The sequence below is a fragment of the Neolamprologus multifasciatus genome, chromosome 22 (assembly GCF_963576455.1).
Source record: "Neolamprologus multifasciatus chromosome 22, fNeoMul1.2, whole genome shotgun sequence".
Taxonomy (NCBI): Eukaryota; Metazoa; Chordata; class Actinopteri; order Cichliformes; family Cichlidae; genus Neolamprologus; species Neolamprologus multifasciatus.
This window is the reverse complement of record NC_140459.1, coordinates 9,065,249-9,079,792: the sequence shown is the minus strand read 5'-3', so window position 1 is coordinate 9,079,792 and position 14,544 is coordinate 9,065,249. Positions and strand designations below refer to the sequence as shown.

At 38.5% G+C, this 14,544-nt stretch overlaps 3 protein-coding genes across 3 annotated transcripts; 1 reads left to right on the top strand and 2 right to left on the bottom strand.

Moving 5' to 3' along the window:
- Nucleotides 1-1,416: 1,416 nt before the first annotated feature.
- Nucleotides 1,417-5,669, bottom strand: apoea (apolipoprotein Ea). Its single transcript, XM_085147556.1, has 6 exons — nt 5,587-5,669; nt 3,898-3,968; nt 3,630-3,693; nt 3,120-3,270; nt 2,180-2,467; nt 1,417-1,855 (listed from the first exon to the last, which is right to left on the bottom strand). The coding sequence occupies exons 3-6, from the start codon at nt 3,670-3,672 to the stop codon at nt 1,549-1,551; spliced, it is 789 nt and encodes a 262-aa protein (XP_085003682.1). The 5' UTR covers nt 3,673-3,693; nt 3,898-3,968; nt 5,587-5,669; the 3' UTR covers nt 1,417-1,548.
- A 931-nt stretch (nt 5,670-6,600) lies between these two features.
- Nucleotides 6,601-7,933, bottom strand: LOC146492898 (apolipoprotein A-I-like). Its single transcript, XM_085147557.1, has 4 exons — nt 7,780-7,933; nt 7,651-7,699; nt 7,407-7,554; nt 6,601-7,285 (listed from the first exon to the last, which is right to left on the bottom strand). Exons 2-4 carry the CDS (start codon nt 7,688-7,690, stop codon nt 6,835-6,837), a joined length of 639 nt encoding a protein of 212 aa, XP_085003683.1. The 5' UTR covers nt 7,691-7,699; nt 7,780-7,933; the 3' UTR covers nt 6,601-6,834.
- Nucleotides 7,934-12,501: 4,568 nt separating this feature from the next.
- Nucleotides 12,502-14,183, top strand: LOC146492897 (uncharacterized). Its single transcript, XM_085148718.1, has 4 exons — nt 12,502-12,582; nt 12,670-12,717; nt 12,802-12,952; nt 13,045-14,183. The coding sequence occupies exons 2-4, from the start codon at nt 12,684-12,686 to the stop codon at nt 13,610-13,612; spliced, it is 753 nt and encodes a 250-aa protein (XP_085004844.1). The 5' UTR covers nt 12,502-12,582; nt 12,670-12,683; the 3' UTR covers nt 13,613-14,183.
- The last annotated feature ends 361 nt before the right edge of the window (nt 14,184-14,544 follow it).

The window sequence follows — 14,544 nt, the reverse complement described above, 5'->3', positions numbered from 1 at the left end:
TAAAACTTGTTTTATTAGTTTTAATCTTTTAACTTTATGCATCAAGCAAAAATTAAATTATATGCAACATTCTCTGACTTGAAGAAATTAGTTTAACATTTAACCTATTTTCTACACATTCCAGCACATAAAATAAAATATTTTTTTGTGTTTACACTCAGTCTTTCAAATAGATGCAAGTAAAACACAGCAGAAAATAAATAAAATCAAAGACTAGCGGTCCTGTTGCTCTATTTTCACCTGGAAAGCAGGAGTGGGGTAGGCGGAGGTTTACCCTGGTGCAGGTGTGCCGCAGCGGTCAGTTGAAGAATCCGCGAGTTTCTCTGTGAATTTCCCATTACGGCGCTGCGCACTCGGTACTTGTTTAGGGGTTTTTTTTTCGCTGTAAAAAGAAGTTTTCTTCCCACGCACAACGGACACTAATGTTTTTGTCACTTTTATGGAATCAAACTCAAAGTAAGGTCAGTACTTCCACGCTTTAAACGCCGCACTTTCTCTCCACTTGATATATTATCCATTGTTGATCTGCACACAGCTGTTGTCACGAACGTCGCACTCGCTTAAGTCATTGTCATGAGACATTCTCGCAAAAAATCACGGTTTTAGTAACGCAGTAACGCAGCGTTCCTACGGGAAAGTACACGCTCCACGCTCCCTGAACTTAAAGTGACGATCAGTTATTTATATTTCCTAATCAGGTTTTTATTTTTACGTTTTATTTTTTTTATTTATTTATTTTAATGAAGTTTAGTTTCAATGAGTTTCCTGAATGGATTTGCTTGATTTAGTTTCTTTTTTATAAAAACATGGCCAGGTACAAAAACTTAGAGGAGAACCCACATTTAAAACAAACCCTTTTTGAAGACAGCCGAATCACTGTCCAGTAGACATCAGAATTCTAAGCAAGCAAATACACTAAAGGTTAATTAAAACTAATAATTAAAACGAATTATTTGCATATGTTTTGTCTTTTGGTTTATTTTATGAGCACACAAAACAATTCAAGATCCTGTTTTTCTTTCAGAAGTGCAATTTTTTTTTTTTTACTTCGGTTAACTAAGATATTATTAAAGTTTAAATGTCAGGTTTTAGTTATCATAATAATGGGATTTTAAAAAAGGTATATTTTCTACTGTAGAATCTTTAATGTGCTTGTGATGGCATACCGTTTGATGTGTAGGAAAATGTTCTGTGTAATTTATATGTCGCTTTTAACAAAGCGTAGCGGTCAAAGGCAAAAATAACTTTCAAACACAAAGTTGTTTATTTTCCAGTGTCCATATGCTCTGCAGGAAGTAGTCTTCGTCTTGTTTTCAGGATGTTCATCTCATCAAAGTGTAACTCTTTTAAATCAGGTGTTTGAATGTGAGAGATGACTGCAAATGAGCTGTCTGAAGACACTACAGAGAACTCAAATGTGAGCAGCTGGTTTTTATTAAAGTCACAGGGAGTGGTCGAACAAACACATTTGATGACTTTAAACTGTTGAATTAGGGTTTTAACTTATGAAGCGATGGATAAATGAGCAGTCCAGGCTAGTTGTAGGATTTATTGGCTTCCACTGAAATAGGACACGTAGGACTGAAAAATGTCGCGCACATCCTGCATCTTCCCCTTCAGGGTGGATCGCAGGTTGTCAGTGGTGTCCTCAAGGCGATCTTTGATGTCCTCAGCTGTATTCTGAATCTTGAGCTTCATGTTCTCCATCTGAGACGTCAGCAGGTCCTTCAGGGTGGTGATCTTTGTCTGGGCGTTGTCTCGCACCTGAGCAAAGTAAGGGTCCAGTCTAGTCTTCAGGTCCTCCACGTTCTCAGAGGTGCGGGACTGAATCTCCTCAAAATACTCTGTGACGTGTCTGAAAAATATATGTTTATATACTTTTTCATTAAGATACGACTCTCATTTATCATTTATTAATAGCTTAATCATTAAGACATTAAGTCAAACTGAAAAATAGACAAAAAAGTGGTAAAAGTTCCCACCAAGGTTAAATTATTTCCTTCTTTCACACCAAAATGTTTCTTATATTTCACCAGCTAAAAAGCATCAAATCCTAATATCTGAGCTGAGTTTGGGTTATTTCACCTGAATAATCCACTCACTGTCTGTTCCTTTGTTTTTCTACACTGTTAAAAAACCCCAAATGTTGTTATTCTTCTGGTGAGGTTGTCCCACTCACCTCTTGATCTCCTGTGTGTCCTTGCTGAGGCGCTTCTTCATTTTACGGGTGTAGGTGGCGATTCTGCTCCTGACGTCGTCGGTGTTCTGCTCCATCATGGTCTGAAGCTCCTGGACGTACTTGTCCATCTGCTCTCGGGCCTCAGTCATGTGTTCACGGAGTTTGTCGGCCATGAGCTGCATGTCTTTGCCCAGACGATCTGCGGCTTCTTGAGTGTAGGGAGCCAGCTTGGTCTGCAGGTCATCCTTGTACATGGCGAGCTCGGCCATGCTGTCCTGGATCAGGGTGCTGTTCATGGACGGGAGAGGAGATGGATCGGTTTAGAGGTTTTGTCTGTGGTTTTGATGCATTCAGGATCCAAAGGGGGTAAAGCATCACATTAGCTCTGGATGCACTGAATTATTTAAGAGAAGTAGAAATATCAGCAGATTTTAATTGAAACACTGAGAAAGATTCGGTAAACTGTAGGACTAAAGCAAAACTCAGGAGATGCACAAAGTGCAGGTCAAAGTTCAGCTCTCAAAATGTCTCACCTCACTGCAACCTGCTGATCAGACTATGACACTCTGCCGTTATATAACAAAGCCAAGGCCCAGCACCATTTTGTTAAGAGCGTTCCTGTTGTAAATTCAGTGTTTCTAAGTCGTGGAGTTAAACTTTAGTAACTAGATAGAAGCAATTTGTATTTAATTTATGAAGTGAAAATTTCTGTGAACTTAAACTTGAACAAAAATATTGAAATTAATGGTTGGCTGCTGAACTGAGACACTGACTGAGACAATTTATGCATGTTACTGTTTTATATTAATAAAGGATAAAATTCTATGAGCTGGATTTAATTTTTAATCACAATTTTAGTGATTTAAATGCAGCCGACAGCCGAGCAGCCCTGATGAAAGTCAGTATGCTCGACTACGATTACAGGAATAATCGAACTCACTCCAGTTCTCTGCTGATCTGGGAGCTCTTGATGTCCTTCACCACTACATCAGCCTTTGAGTTCAGGTCCGTGATGTAATCCCTAAACTTGTCGACTGTGGTTTCCCAGCTGTCCTGCCAGTCCTGCTGAAGCAAGCTTCGTGCGTGGCAGCCTGGTTTGAACAAAGGAAAACATGTCAAATGGTCACTTTTGAATGGTTATCCATCTTTGATCAAAAGATGCAAATTGTAGTATAAGGCTTTAAAATTATGTTTTAATTTGTCAAATCTGGGACCTATAGCAGCATTTAACTATTAAAGGATAACTCTGATGACTAAAAAAGCTGCAGAACGCATCGTTTGTTTTATTCAGTATGTAACTAAAAGTTGAGTTGGTGTAGGCCGCATTTTTTCAAAATAAAAGCCCCCAAATGTAACAGCCGCTTACATCTTTCCTCATTCTCACTCCTGTATTCTACTTTGCATCCACTTTTCTTTCTATTATTTGACCCTAAATAGACAATAAACTCACCTGAGAAGACCGCCAGTGCAAGGATTACTGCAAACACCTTCATGATGACCAGAGATTAGGACACCTGGAATATGATGTACAAATAAATTTTAGTTACAAAAGACTAAAAAACGTATTCAAGAGACCCTTTATTTACAAATACATAACATTGTGTTGTCTAAATCATCTAACTCTCATTTGATTTGATTAATGAATCTAATAAGTATTCAAATATTTTGGACTACAAAAAGAAATTCAACTTTTAAAGATTTCAGATCGGTAATCTTACCTCAGCGATCTGATCTGTGACGTCTGTGAGAACGACTGAGCTCGTCTCCAAGTATTTATACAGTTTGGGGGCTGTTGATGTAATCACATAGATGTCAAGAGGAATTCTGACCTGTGGCCGAAGTTCCCGACTCAAACTGCGTTGTTGTAACTTTATTGCTGAGCGTGTCGTTTTGGCTCCACGTCGCACACAGAAAGGAGACGTGCAGACACAGGTCAGAAATAGTAAACACTTTAATTACCTGGACTCACGGCTTCCTCTCTGATCTTCTGCTGAACTTGTGTTTGAGTTTGTTAACTAAAGTGTGATTCTTTCAGCCACTCTGCCTCGAGCACCATCACATGATCAGAGAAACATGATTTATTTTTTTTTCTTTTACCGTGACCTTTTCAGCCAGTGCCAGCTGACAGCACAACAGTGACGAGGTTAAAGGTCGTTTTTTTGATATCACTGTTCATTGGATCTGGTTCAAAGTCTTCTTTAATTGCCACTGTGTTCATTTCTAGGACTGATATAAGATGGGAAACTTTCCAGTTCGCAAGTTTGACACAGAACAGAGCAAATTAATAGCTTTATTGTCTGTAGATGTGGGAACTTACATGTAGCCTTCTTCTTATTAAAGATATACGTAGAAAATGTGATACATTAAACATATAACATGCAAAAAAAAAAATCTGAAAAGTCATGAAGACATCTGCACTAATATACAAATATATTGCTTTACAAATATTTAGACCAAAAAAAACTTATATTTTTATTTTATCTTTTTTATTTGTAAGAAGTCAGAAATTAATCAAATATGTCATTCAACCACTAAAACTATTTTTTCTGTTCATGAATTGCACTAAATTACTGTCATTTGGCATCTTAATTGAAAAATAATAACATGCTTTACTGTTTTTTTCAGCTGTTTTCTAAAATAGTAAATGTGAAAAATAATGGCTAACAAAATTATATATTTTAGCATTAAAAATATATAATTTTGATTAAATTTGTTGCACATAGTGGTGGATAAACAAATATAGAAGTATAATATATTTTGGTAATTATGAGCGTGTTTAATACTGCGACATAAACCTTACAATAATAAATTTGTAAAGCACTGTACAGTAGCATTCATGTATTTTACATAAAGGAATATTTCAATCCAAGCACATAGTGTGTAGTTGTTTGATTTATTTTTAACAGCCAAATAAACTATTAAATTTATTACTTCATGTTGACATTACCTTAACATGAAGTAAACAGATAATATTCAGTAGTGCATTTATTACACACTAAATTGTTTTTATGCATTTATTTAGTTTATCGATTTAACAGTTTTGCTTGTCTTATTTTTTTTTCTTCTATTTTGACCTCTAAAAATCAGTAAATAAAAAACAGCAACACTAAAAGTTATGTGATCTTTTATTTTAATGACTTACAAGGCACTTAACATGAATAAAAACGAATGCTTTTATTTATTTATCAATTTAAATAATAATTTTATCATTATTTATTAAGTTTAATATTTATTTGATATATATTTTTAGTGAAACAGCAAAGAAACCAAACCGCAAACTTCTGTATTCTGACAAAGTGTAATTAATTATCTTTGTAACCAATAAAACAAACTCTGTGCTTTGTAATTAAATTAATGCCACAGTATTTTGGCAGCATGTGGAAACACTTTTAAAGAAGTTTACTTACCAATCAGAGGTTGGGCTCTGTGAGTATTTGGTTTGCATGACAGTGAGGACAAAAATTTCAGATATGGGAAAAAGGTGGAGAACTAGAGGATTTTGTTACGGAGAAGAATGAGGGCAAAGATAGAAACACAATGTGTAAATGATGAAATCACTGGTGACCATGTGACGAGCAAACGTTCAACCAAATCTGAGCCCCTGTATTGTTAAAGATATCGTCCTGATGCATTGATTGAAAAATCCCACAGTCGCTCTCTTCTTAAATCCTGCTGAAAAAAATGGCATGATCACCAGCCACACCGACAGGGCGAGGGTTCAGGGATCAATGTTTTTTTTTTTAGTATTTACTGAGCTTTTGTTCCTTTGTTGCTTTTTTAGAAACTGTGCTGTCTTCCTTTGTCTTGTCTTTGTGTTCCTTTATTTCCCCTCTTAGAGATTCCAAGCCCTAAGCCTCATTCTTCATTGTGGTTGACTTCGCCCACCTGTGTCCTTTGGTTCCCTGCATACTCGTTCTACTTAAAAGTACCTAATAGTTTATGGAGAATCTGCAATTTTTAAAAAAGTAAAAAAACATGTGTAATGTTTGCTGCAATATTGTTCTTTTTGATGTTTCACCCACAAATACAGGGCAGCTTTCTTGTTTCTGTTGAACTGCTATGAGCAGAATTAACAGTTGTATCTGTTTTAACCTTTCCTGAACAGTGAACACGCCGAAGATCAAAGTTATCACAGAGATAACAGTCTGACCTAGTAGCAAAACCTATGTAAAGTCAGATAACACTGGCTACCAGATCAAGTGAGGCAGTAAATTTTAAAAATTGCATTTTGTTATCTGATGGTGATGATTTTTCTGCTCATTGTTTAAACGTTTGATTGTTTTTTTCTCTGCAGTATTGCTCGGTCTGTGTTTGTGAGATTTTGTTAGACACATAAAGGTGACCGTGCTTGACTTCATTTGCACATTTTTTTTAAACATCACATGTATTTTCTCTTTCTAACACAAAGAAAAGACCAAAAGTTCCTTGAATGTGTTTATTGTTGTTTGTCAGATAACACTTTTAGAGGTAAAACGTAACATGTAAGCCAAGAGCCCTGAGAGGCTCTTTCACAGATATAAAATCTGTAACATGAGGTATTATGTTTTCTATGTAGACATTAAAATCCACTCTGACTTAGCAGCAATCACTGATGACAAGGCAGAAGAAAATATCTGACACCTAGTTTTTATTCTAGTCCGTTTACAGGGTCAGTTTTAAGCACGCCCGTGGATCAGACCGTTGATTTTCTGGCTTATCTGGGTCATCTGGGCCTCAAAGCTCCTCTGAAACTCCTCCAGGCTCTCCTGCATCTTCTCCTTTATCTCCTCTGTGTAGGGCACCATCTGAGCCTGCAGCCGGGTCACTTTCTGCTCCAACTGCATCTTCAGCTCCTGGCTCTTCTGCTGCAGGGCAGCCTTCAAGGCCTCTGGGTCCTCAGCGTAGGAGGCCGTGTCTTTCTTCAGCTCCTCCACCTTGGCCAGCAGCTCCTCGGTGTAGGGCTGCAGTCGGGCCCTCACGGCTTCCAAATCCGTCTCCATTTGGGTCTTCAGCTTCTCTGCCTCCTGGGAGAACTTAGACATGAAGTCCTGGGCCAGAGGAGCCACCTGAGTGCGCAGGGTGTTGGTGACCGTGTTGATGGCATCAGTGCTTGTTGCAATGAAAGTGCTGCAGAGATAAGCAGAACTTTGAATTAATACTTCTTCATCTTCAAGTTTTTTCTGTCAATATAAACTAAAACCAATTGAACCACAAAATTCAAGCTTTTTAAGCACTGTAGGACTCTTACTTCATTTCCTGTCCCAACTCGGACTCTCTGACCTTCTTCAAGGACTCCTCAGCGGTCGCGGTTACCTTTGCAACATAGTCCCAGAAAGTATCTCTCACCATTTCAGCCTTCTGTTTGGGCTGGTGTGTGACGTCGGCATTGCAGCCAGCTACGAGAAATGAGGCAAAAGCATTTCTCATTCACTGTTGTTTGTGAATATCATGAATACTTCTTGATCAAAGATAATGGATGAGAAGTCTCTCACCAGTGAAAACGGCGAGGACGAGAACCACGAGGACCTTCATGTCTGACACCTGTAAAGAAACTCAGTAAAATTAACAGTTTGTGGTGATTTTTTTGTCAGAGAAGGCAACAAATCTCACTGCTATCCTACCTGGTGCAGCTTCTGTTCAGTCTATCAGCTGCTGAATGCTGTGTGTGCTGTCAGGACTCAGTATATATAGGCAGCCGGTCGTGTGGAGGAATCAGGAGTAAAGTCCAGCGCTGAGTGCTGTGCTGTCATGGCTGCTTCCACATCACAGGAGTGCTAACAGTGTCACTGCACGCATCTTTCAGAGCAGCATCTGACCTCTCTCACTGCCTGACATGACTGACATGTTGGTGTTTATTTTGGAAATCTAAATGACAAATTCACACATGATCAGAACTTTAATTCAATTTTACATTGTGTTTTTTGATCTGATCAACTCTGTGAGGCTTTCTGTTTTCTGCATACATCAAAACTGAAACTGAAACTGAAATCAAAACTTTGATGCTCTAAAGACACCAAAGGAAGCACACTGGTGCTGAAAAGAGAGAGGACAACACTTCCACAAAAGGCAATGGTGCGGATCGCCTGCTGGGGCCATAACTAGACAATAAAAGCAAGTATCACACAATTCTTTAATTAAAAAAAACAGACCTAACATGCAGAATTGACAACGAAAGGCAGGCAGGGGCTGAACAACAAAGACTAATACTTATATAATCACTAATAAAACATACGAAACAAAGAGAAAAGAACTACATTTTGATACAACATAACACAAGTCCAACAGTGTTATTGTGTAATAGGGTAGAATTAGAGAAAAGGAAAACAACAAAGGAGGAAGGGAAAAACATAGATGAGACCATGAGGAGCAAACCCTCAAGATTAATATATAATAAATAAATAATGAAACAGTTAACTCACTGAGACAACACTGAGATGTAGAGAGGGGGAAGAAGAAAAGGGGAAACACTTCAGAGGAAGGAAGGAAGGACAGTAAAGAAAGTAAAACTAAGCATTAAAACACATAAATCACAAGTACAAAGACTCTGACAGGCAGGTAATTTAAAATGAATGTTTCTTTCAATTCATCCTCTGAGGGGACGTTGGAGCCACATGTTGTGTTGGTTTTTAACATATTTCCATAAGCCAAACTAGCATCGTCACCATCATCTTCATCTTCTTCTTCCAGTGATTTCCAGTCCTGCAACAGTTATTCTACTGCACCGAAAAATCAGGAAGTTTCCCCCACTTTTAAAAAGTTATGCAAACTTGTTTCCTTAAAAAACAACAACAACAACAACAACTAAGTACAGTTTCCATACTCAGGACAGTCATGTTAAGGGAACTCTTTCACTGTACTTAGAGTAATTTAATTTCTAACAACTGGCAAATATTTGTGTGGAACTAATTCCTTTGTACTCCTAAATGAGAAAAATCAAGTTAATCTAAATGTCCAGCTAAGTACTGGCAACTTTAAGAAAAAAAAGTTTTTCATTTGTTAAATTTATTTATTTACAGTAGTGGATTAAAAGAGCAGCTAAATACTTCCCTAAATATTTTCATTTAAAACATATTATTATTTTTGTTAAAGCCTTAATGCTATCTTTATTTTAACTTAATTTTAATTATTTGCTTCTTCTTTTTCTTCTTCTTTTTGCTGCTATCCACCCACAAACCTTCTCTGAGGTTTCCCTCCAGCCTGGCGGCCCCATCTAGTGAGAGAAAACTAGAATTTTTATGAGTTACATATTAATAATCAAGTTATCCATGTAAACAGTCGAGTTTCTACCATTTCTCTATTGTACATATGTAACTGACCCATCTGGTTTTACAGATTCACTTCATCACAGAGTCTCAATAAAGGTTGAAGAAAAAGAAAAAAACTTTAAGCATTGTTTTGATTTTTAAAGTGAGAAACAGTAGATGTCTTTTGTTTTACTGCAGTGCAAACAGCGTGTGTCACAAAGAAATCTCATCACTCAGAGTAAGAAATGTCAGCTGATTAGATCATCAGCTGATTAGATCATGTGATAATCACTATTTGAAGCTGTTGTGACATGCAGTTTGGCTTTTTTGTTTTTGTTTTTATTATTTACGCCACTGAAACTTCAGATTCAAAGAACAAAAATTAATTATTCTTTTTTGCTTAAACGTTTTTAACTTTAATCATATGAACTTTTATGGCTATCAGAGGTGTTTTTTTTTTAGATCAGTAAAGTGTGAGTCAGACTTGGTGCCCTCTGATCTGAAAATTATCTTCACTAAAGAACGTCCTTCGGCTGTTCCCTCTCAACAAACTGATAAGAGAAGCTAAAGTCTAAACACCACGCTGTTTTCAAATGATGTGTATATATATATATATATATATATATATATATGAAAAAATACCTTGAAGCAACTGAAACAAGCATGTGGAAGTTGGTAGACTGAAAAGATTTTCATTCAGTTTCTAATAGTTTATAGAATTAAAATTGTGTAACTGTACAGATGTTAGGTGTAAGGCTACGTATTTGGGAAGAGTGAGGTGGAACTATGAGGGCAGCGTGTATGGGATTAGGGCTGGGTTATGTTCTCTGAGACGTGTCGTCCAATCACGTTACAAATCCTGGAAACCTTCGTAGTTGTATAGCTGTGTGGTCAGTGAGTCTTGCTTTTATTAGTCTTTCACTAACTACACCTAGTGTATATGTAAATATTTCTTTAATTTCTCTCACAGTATAAAGTTCTCACTGTGTGCATATTTTTATTCTTTATGCTGCTGCTGCAGCACAGTAATTGTGGGATCAATAAAGTATCTGTCGAGCCATCAAAAAGCCATAGACTGTATATAAAAACAGAAACCATTCATGTGCAAGATCAGGTACAAAGGTCCAGAAAATGGTACAAAAATAACTTGAAGAAACATTAATAGTTCATAATTCCTGGATTTGTGGTATATGAAGCATGTTATATTCATTTAGTTAGGTTTAAATTCATTAACAAAGTGTCCGAGAGTTTGCTTGTTGGTTTCTGAGATCAGACGGGCAGATATTTGGAGGAAAGGATGAAGAGTTTGGAGAGCTTGGTTAAAAACTTGATAAACTGTAACACATCGATCAGCACAAATAGTAGTAGGCATCTACTAATTAGGGCAACAGAAGACTTCTTCACCTCTGAAAATCCACCAGGGGTTAAAGTTTGGGTTCAGTTAACGTCCAACCACTGTTATAGACTTTTCACCTTTCAATTCAATTCGATTCAATTCAATTTTATTTATATAGCGCCAAATCACAACAAAAGTCACCTCAAGGCGCTTCATAGATACAGAGAAAAACCCAACAATCATATGACCCCCTATGAGCAAGCACTTTAGCGACAGTGGGAAGGAAAAACTCCCTTTTAACAGGAAGAAACCTCCGGCAGAACCAGGCTCAGGGAGGGGCGGCCATCTGCTGCGACCGGTTGGGGTGAGAGAAGGAAGACAGGATAAAGACATGCTGTTGAAGAGAGACAGAGGTTAATAACAGATATGATTCAACACAGAGAGGTCTGTTAATACATAGAGAGCGAGAAAGGTGACTGGAAAGGAAAAACTCAATGCATCATGGGAATCCCCCGGCAGCCTACGTCTATTGCAACATAACTAAGGGAGGATTCAGGGTCACCTGGTCCAGCCCTATGCTTTAGCAAAAAGGAAAGTTTTAAGTCTAATCTTAAAAGTAGAGATAGTGTCTGTCTCCCGAATCCAAACTGGAAGCTGGTTCCACAGAAGAGGGGCCTGAAAACTGAAGGCTCTCCCTCCCATTCTACTTTTAAATACTCTAGGAACAACAAGTAGGCCTGCAGAGCGAGAGCGAAGTGCTCTAATAGGGTGATATGGTACTACAAGGTCATTAATATAAGATGGGGCCTGATTATTTAAGACCTTGTATGTGAGGAGCAGGATTTTGAATTCAATTCTGGATTTAACAGGAAGCCAATGAAGGGAAGCCAAAACAGGAGAAATATGCTCTTTCTTTCTAGTCCCTGTCAGTACTCTTGCTGCAGCATTTTGGATTAGCTGAAGGCTTTTCAGTGAGTTTTTTGGACATCCTGATAATAATGAATTGCAGTAGTCCAGCCTGGAAGTAATAAATGCATGAACTAGTTTTTCAGCGTCACTCTGAGACAGGATATTTCTAATTTTAGAGATGTTGCGCAAATGGAAGAACGCAGTCTTCCATTTACTTGGTTTATGTCAGTTTGTTTCTATTTCACGTGTCACTTTAAAAGTCTAATGTGTCCCAAATTTCCATTAACATAGTCTCAGAAGCCACGAGCAGAACAAAAACGGTAAATAGGTGCAGTTCAGTGACTCATATCAGTGGAGGTGAGGTCAACGGCTGCTTGTGTTGGCGCACCTGTCAGTCAAAGCGGCCACTCCCCTTAACTCTAAGCCTTTAATAAAATCCAAATAGATGACTAAATAAAAATAAAAGAAAGACCACACAGTTGTTATAAAGGTATAAACCAACCAAAGAGATCCAAAACAATTTTTGTACCAGTCTCGTCTTTATTTCATCAATACAAATAAAGACTTAAACATGGTGGTCTATGGAGGATTTCTAGCCAGCCTCAAATGGAAATTACAGGAGAGGCAACCTGGTTTTCCTGTGTTTCTCCTGAAAAAAGAACTTTCACGAGGTGTTTTCTGCTGCACCTGATTCTGTTTAGGATGTTCAAACCTAAAGAAAAACTACTCTAACCAAGCCAGATTCCAGTAAGCATGAATCATAAGATATGGAAACACTAAGATTGTGACGTGGAGCCACAACAGTGACAAGAAACTGTCCAGCGGGGCAACCAGAGGAGGACTTTAACCTTCAGCGTCGCTATAAAGCCCGCGAGCGGTCGTCTGCACAGCACAAACCATCAGACAGTGAAGAAGAGACAAGCTGCATCTGTAAGGTAAAAGATCTTATTTCAAACTATATATTCTTAAATCAACCACTAAATCCAGCTTTAAACTAAGCATCTGTTGTCTTCATCCAACAGCATCAACTTCAATCATGAAGACGCTCATCGTTCTCGCTCTTTTCTCCGGTGAGTAAATCTTCCCTTCAAATTAAAAGCTGAACTCATTTTAAATCACAGCTGATCAAATTAACCGTCTGCTTTCATGCACAGTTTGCAACGCCAACATCCTGTGGCCGGAGCCTCCCAAGTCCAACCTGGAAGTGGTGAAAGATGCCTTTTGGGATTATGTTGCAAAGGCCACACAAACCGCTGAGGAGTCCCTGAAGCAGATCAGAGAGTCCCAGCTGGGAGAGGAAGTGAAGTAAGAGTCAGCATGAGGAGTCTGAAGAAGCACAAAATATGTACATATATTATATGTTTTCAGTTTAATAACTTCCTGTTTCTGTCTATCAGCACCAAGATCTCTCAGAGCGCCGACACCGTGAATCAATACGTTGCTACGCTGCACACTCAGGTGGCTCCTTTGACCCAGAACTTCATGACTCAGTTCTCCCAGGAGGCCGAGCAGCTGAAGGCTCGCCTGGAGAAAGACCTGGCCGCTATGGGCACCAACGCAGAGGAGATGGTGGCGAAGATCCAGACCAAGGTGGATGAGCTGAAGAGTGGAGCTGAAGCCTACGCTCAGGCCATGGACCCAGAGCCCATGAAGGCCGTCCTGCAGCAGAAGAGCCAGGAGCTGAAGGAGCAGCTGGAGCAGGGCATGAGCCAGCTGCAGGCCCAGATGGTTCCCTACACCGAGAACATGAAACAGAAGATGGAGCAGAGCCTGGAGGAGTTTCAGAGGAACATGGTGCCCCTGACCCAGAGCTTTGAGGCCCAGGTGGCTCAGAAAACCCAGGAGATCCAGCAGAGGTTGGCTCCCTATGGAGACGAGCTGAGGGAACGGCTGGACTCCAGCGCTCAGGACCTGCAGACTCAGCTGAACGCCCTGTGGAAAACCTTCACCAAGATCGCCCAGTAAATGGACTCTGTCTCAGTCTTAAGCCTTAAGCGCTTTCTCTGTATCACAAACCAAATATTTATTTCAACTTCACTCCTGTCTATTTTATGAAATAAAAATAATCGAGAATTTCTGCATTTTCTGCGTCTTGATTATCATTAAAGGTGTGTCAGTAAGTCAACGTCAAACTCACGTTAGTTTTATGATCTTGTTTTTTTCCACATTCAGTTTGTAATTACACAGCACAACAAACCTTTAAATTTAGAGTATTGTGAATAGTTAAAATACTTCTCTGGAATTTTCATACTTTACAAAGGACCTTTTGGTGGGCCATAAGTTTGACACCCTCCATCTAAAATAGCATAATGTATCGCTCACCTACAGATTAGTAGTAGCAGTAAATAGGTGCCCCAAGGTCAATAACTATTCATCAAGTAAATACCAAGCTTCAGTGGCACTCATATATGTACTGGTATACATGCTAAGCTTTAAATGTCACTGGAGGAGTGCAATTCCTCATGATGTTTATGTTCTGTAGGCTGATAATCCTGAATGATCACTATTTTCATACCAATTAAACATTCTGCATCTCTCATGTCTCAAATTGATCTATATCTATTATTTATACTTCCACTTGTTCTATTTACTTTTTCCATTAGTTTTTACTACCTGTCTCCAACTTCTTTTATTAAATACATCTAAAAAATATTGCTGTTGTGACAAACAGCCTCTGGGATGTACTTCTGGTTTATGGATCTAACATGCGGGAGAAAATATCTTAACAGAGAAAAGTCCTTTGGCTGTTCCCACAACAACCTGATAAGACAAAGGAGCAAAGTCTCCAACCCAAGATAAACTGATGAACAATTCAAATGACGCACAGAGAGATTGAAGCAAATGAAACAGAGTTATTCAAGCAGCTCACTCTGTTGTACTCCGAGCACAAAATGATA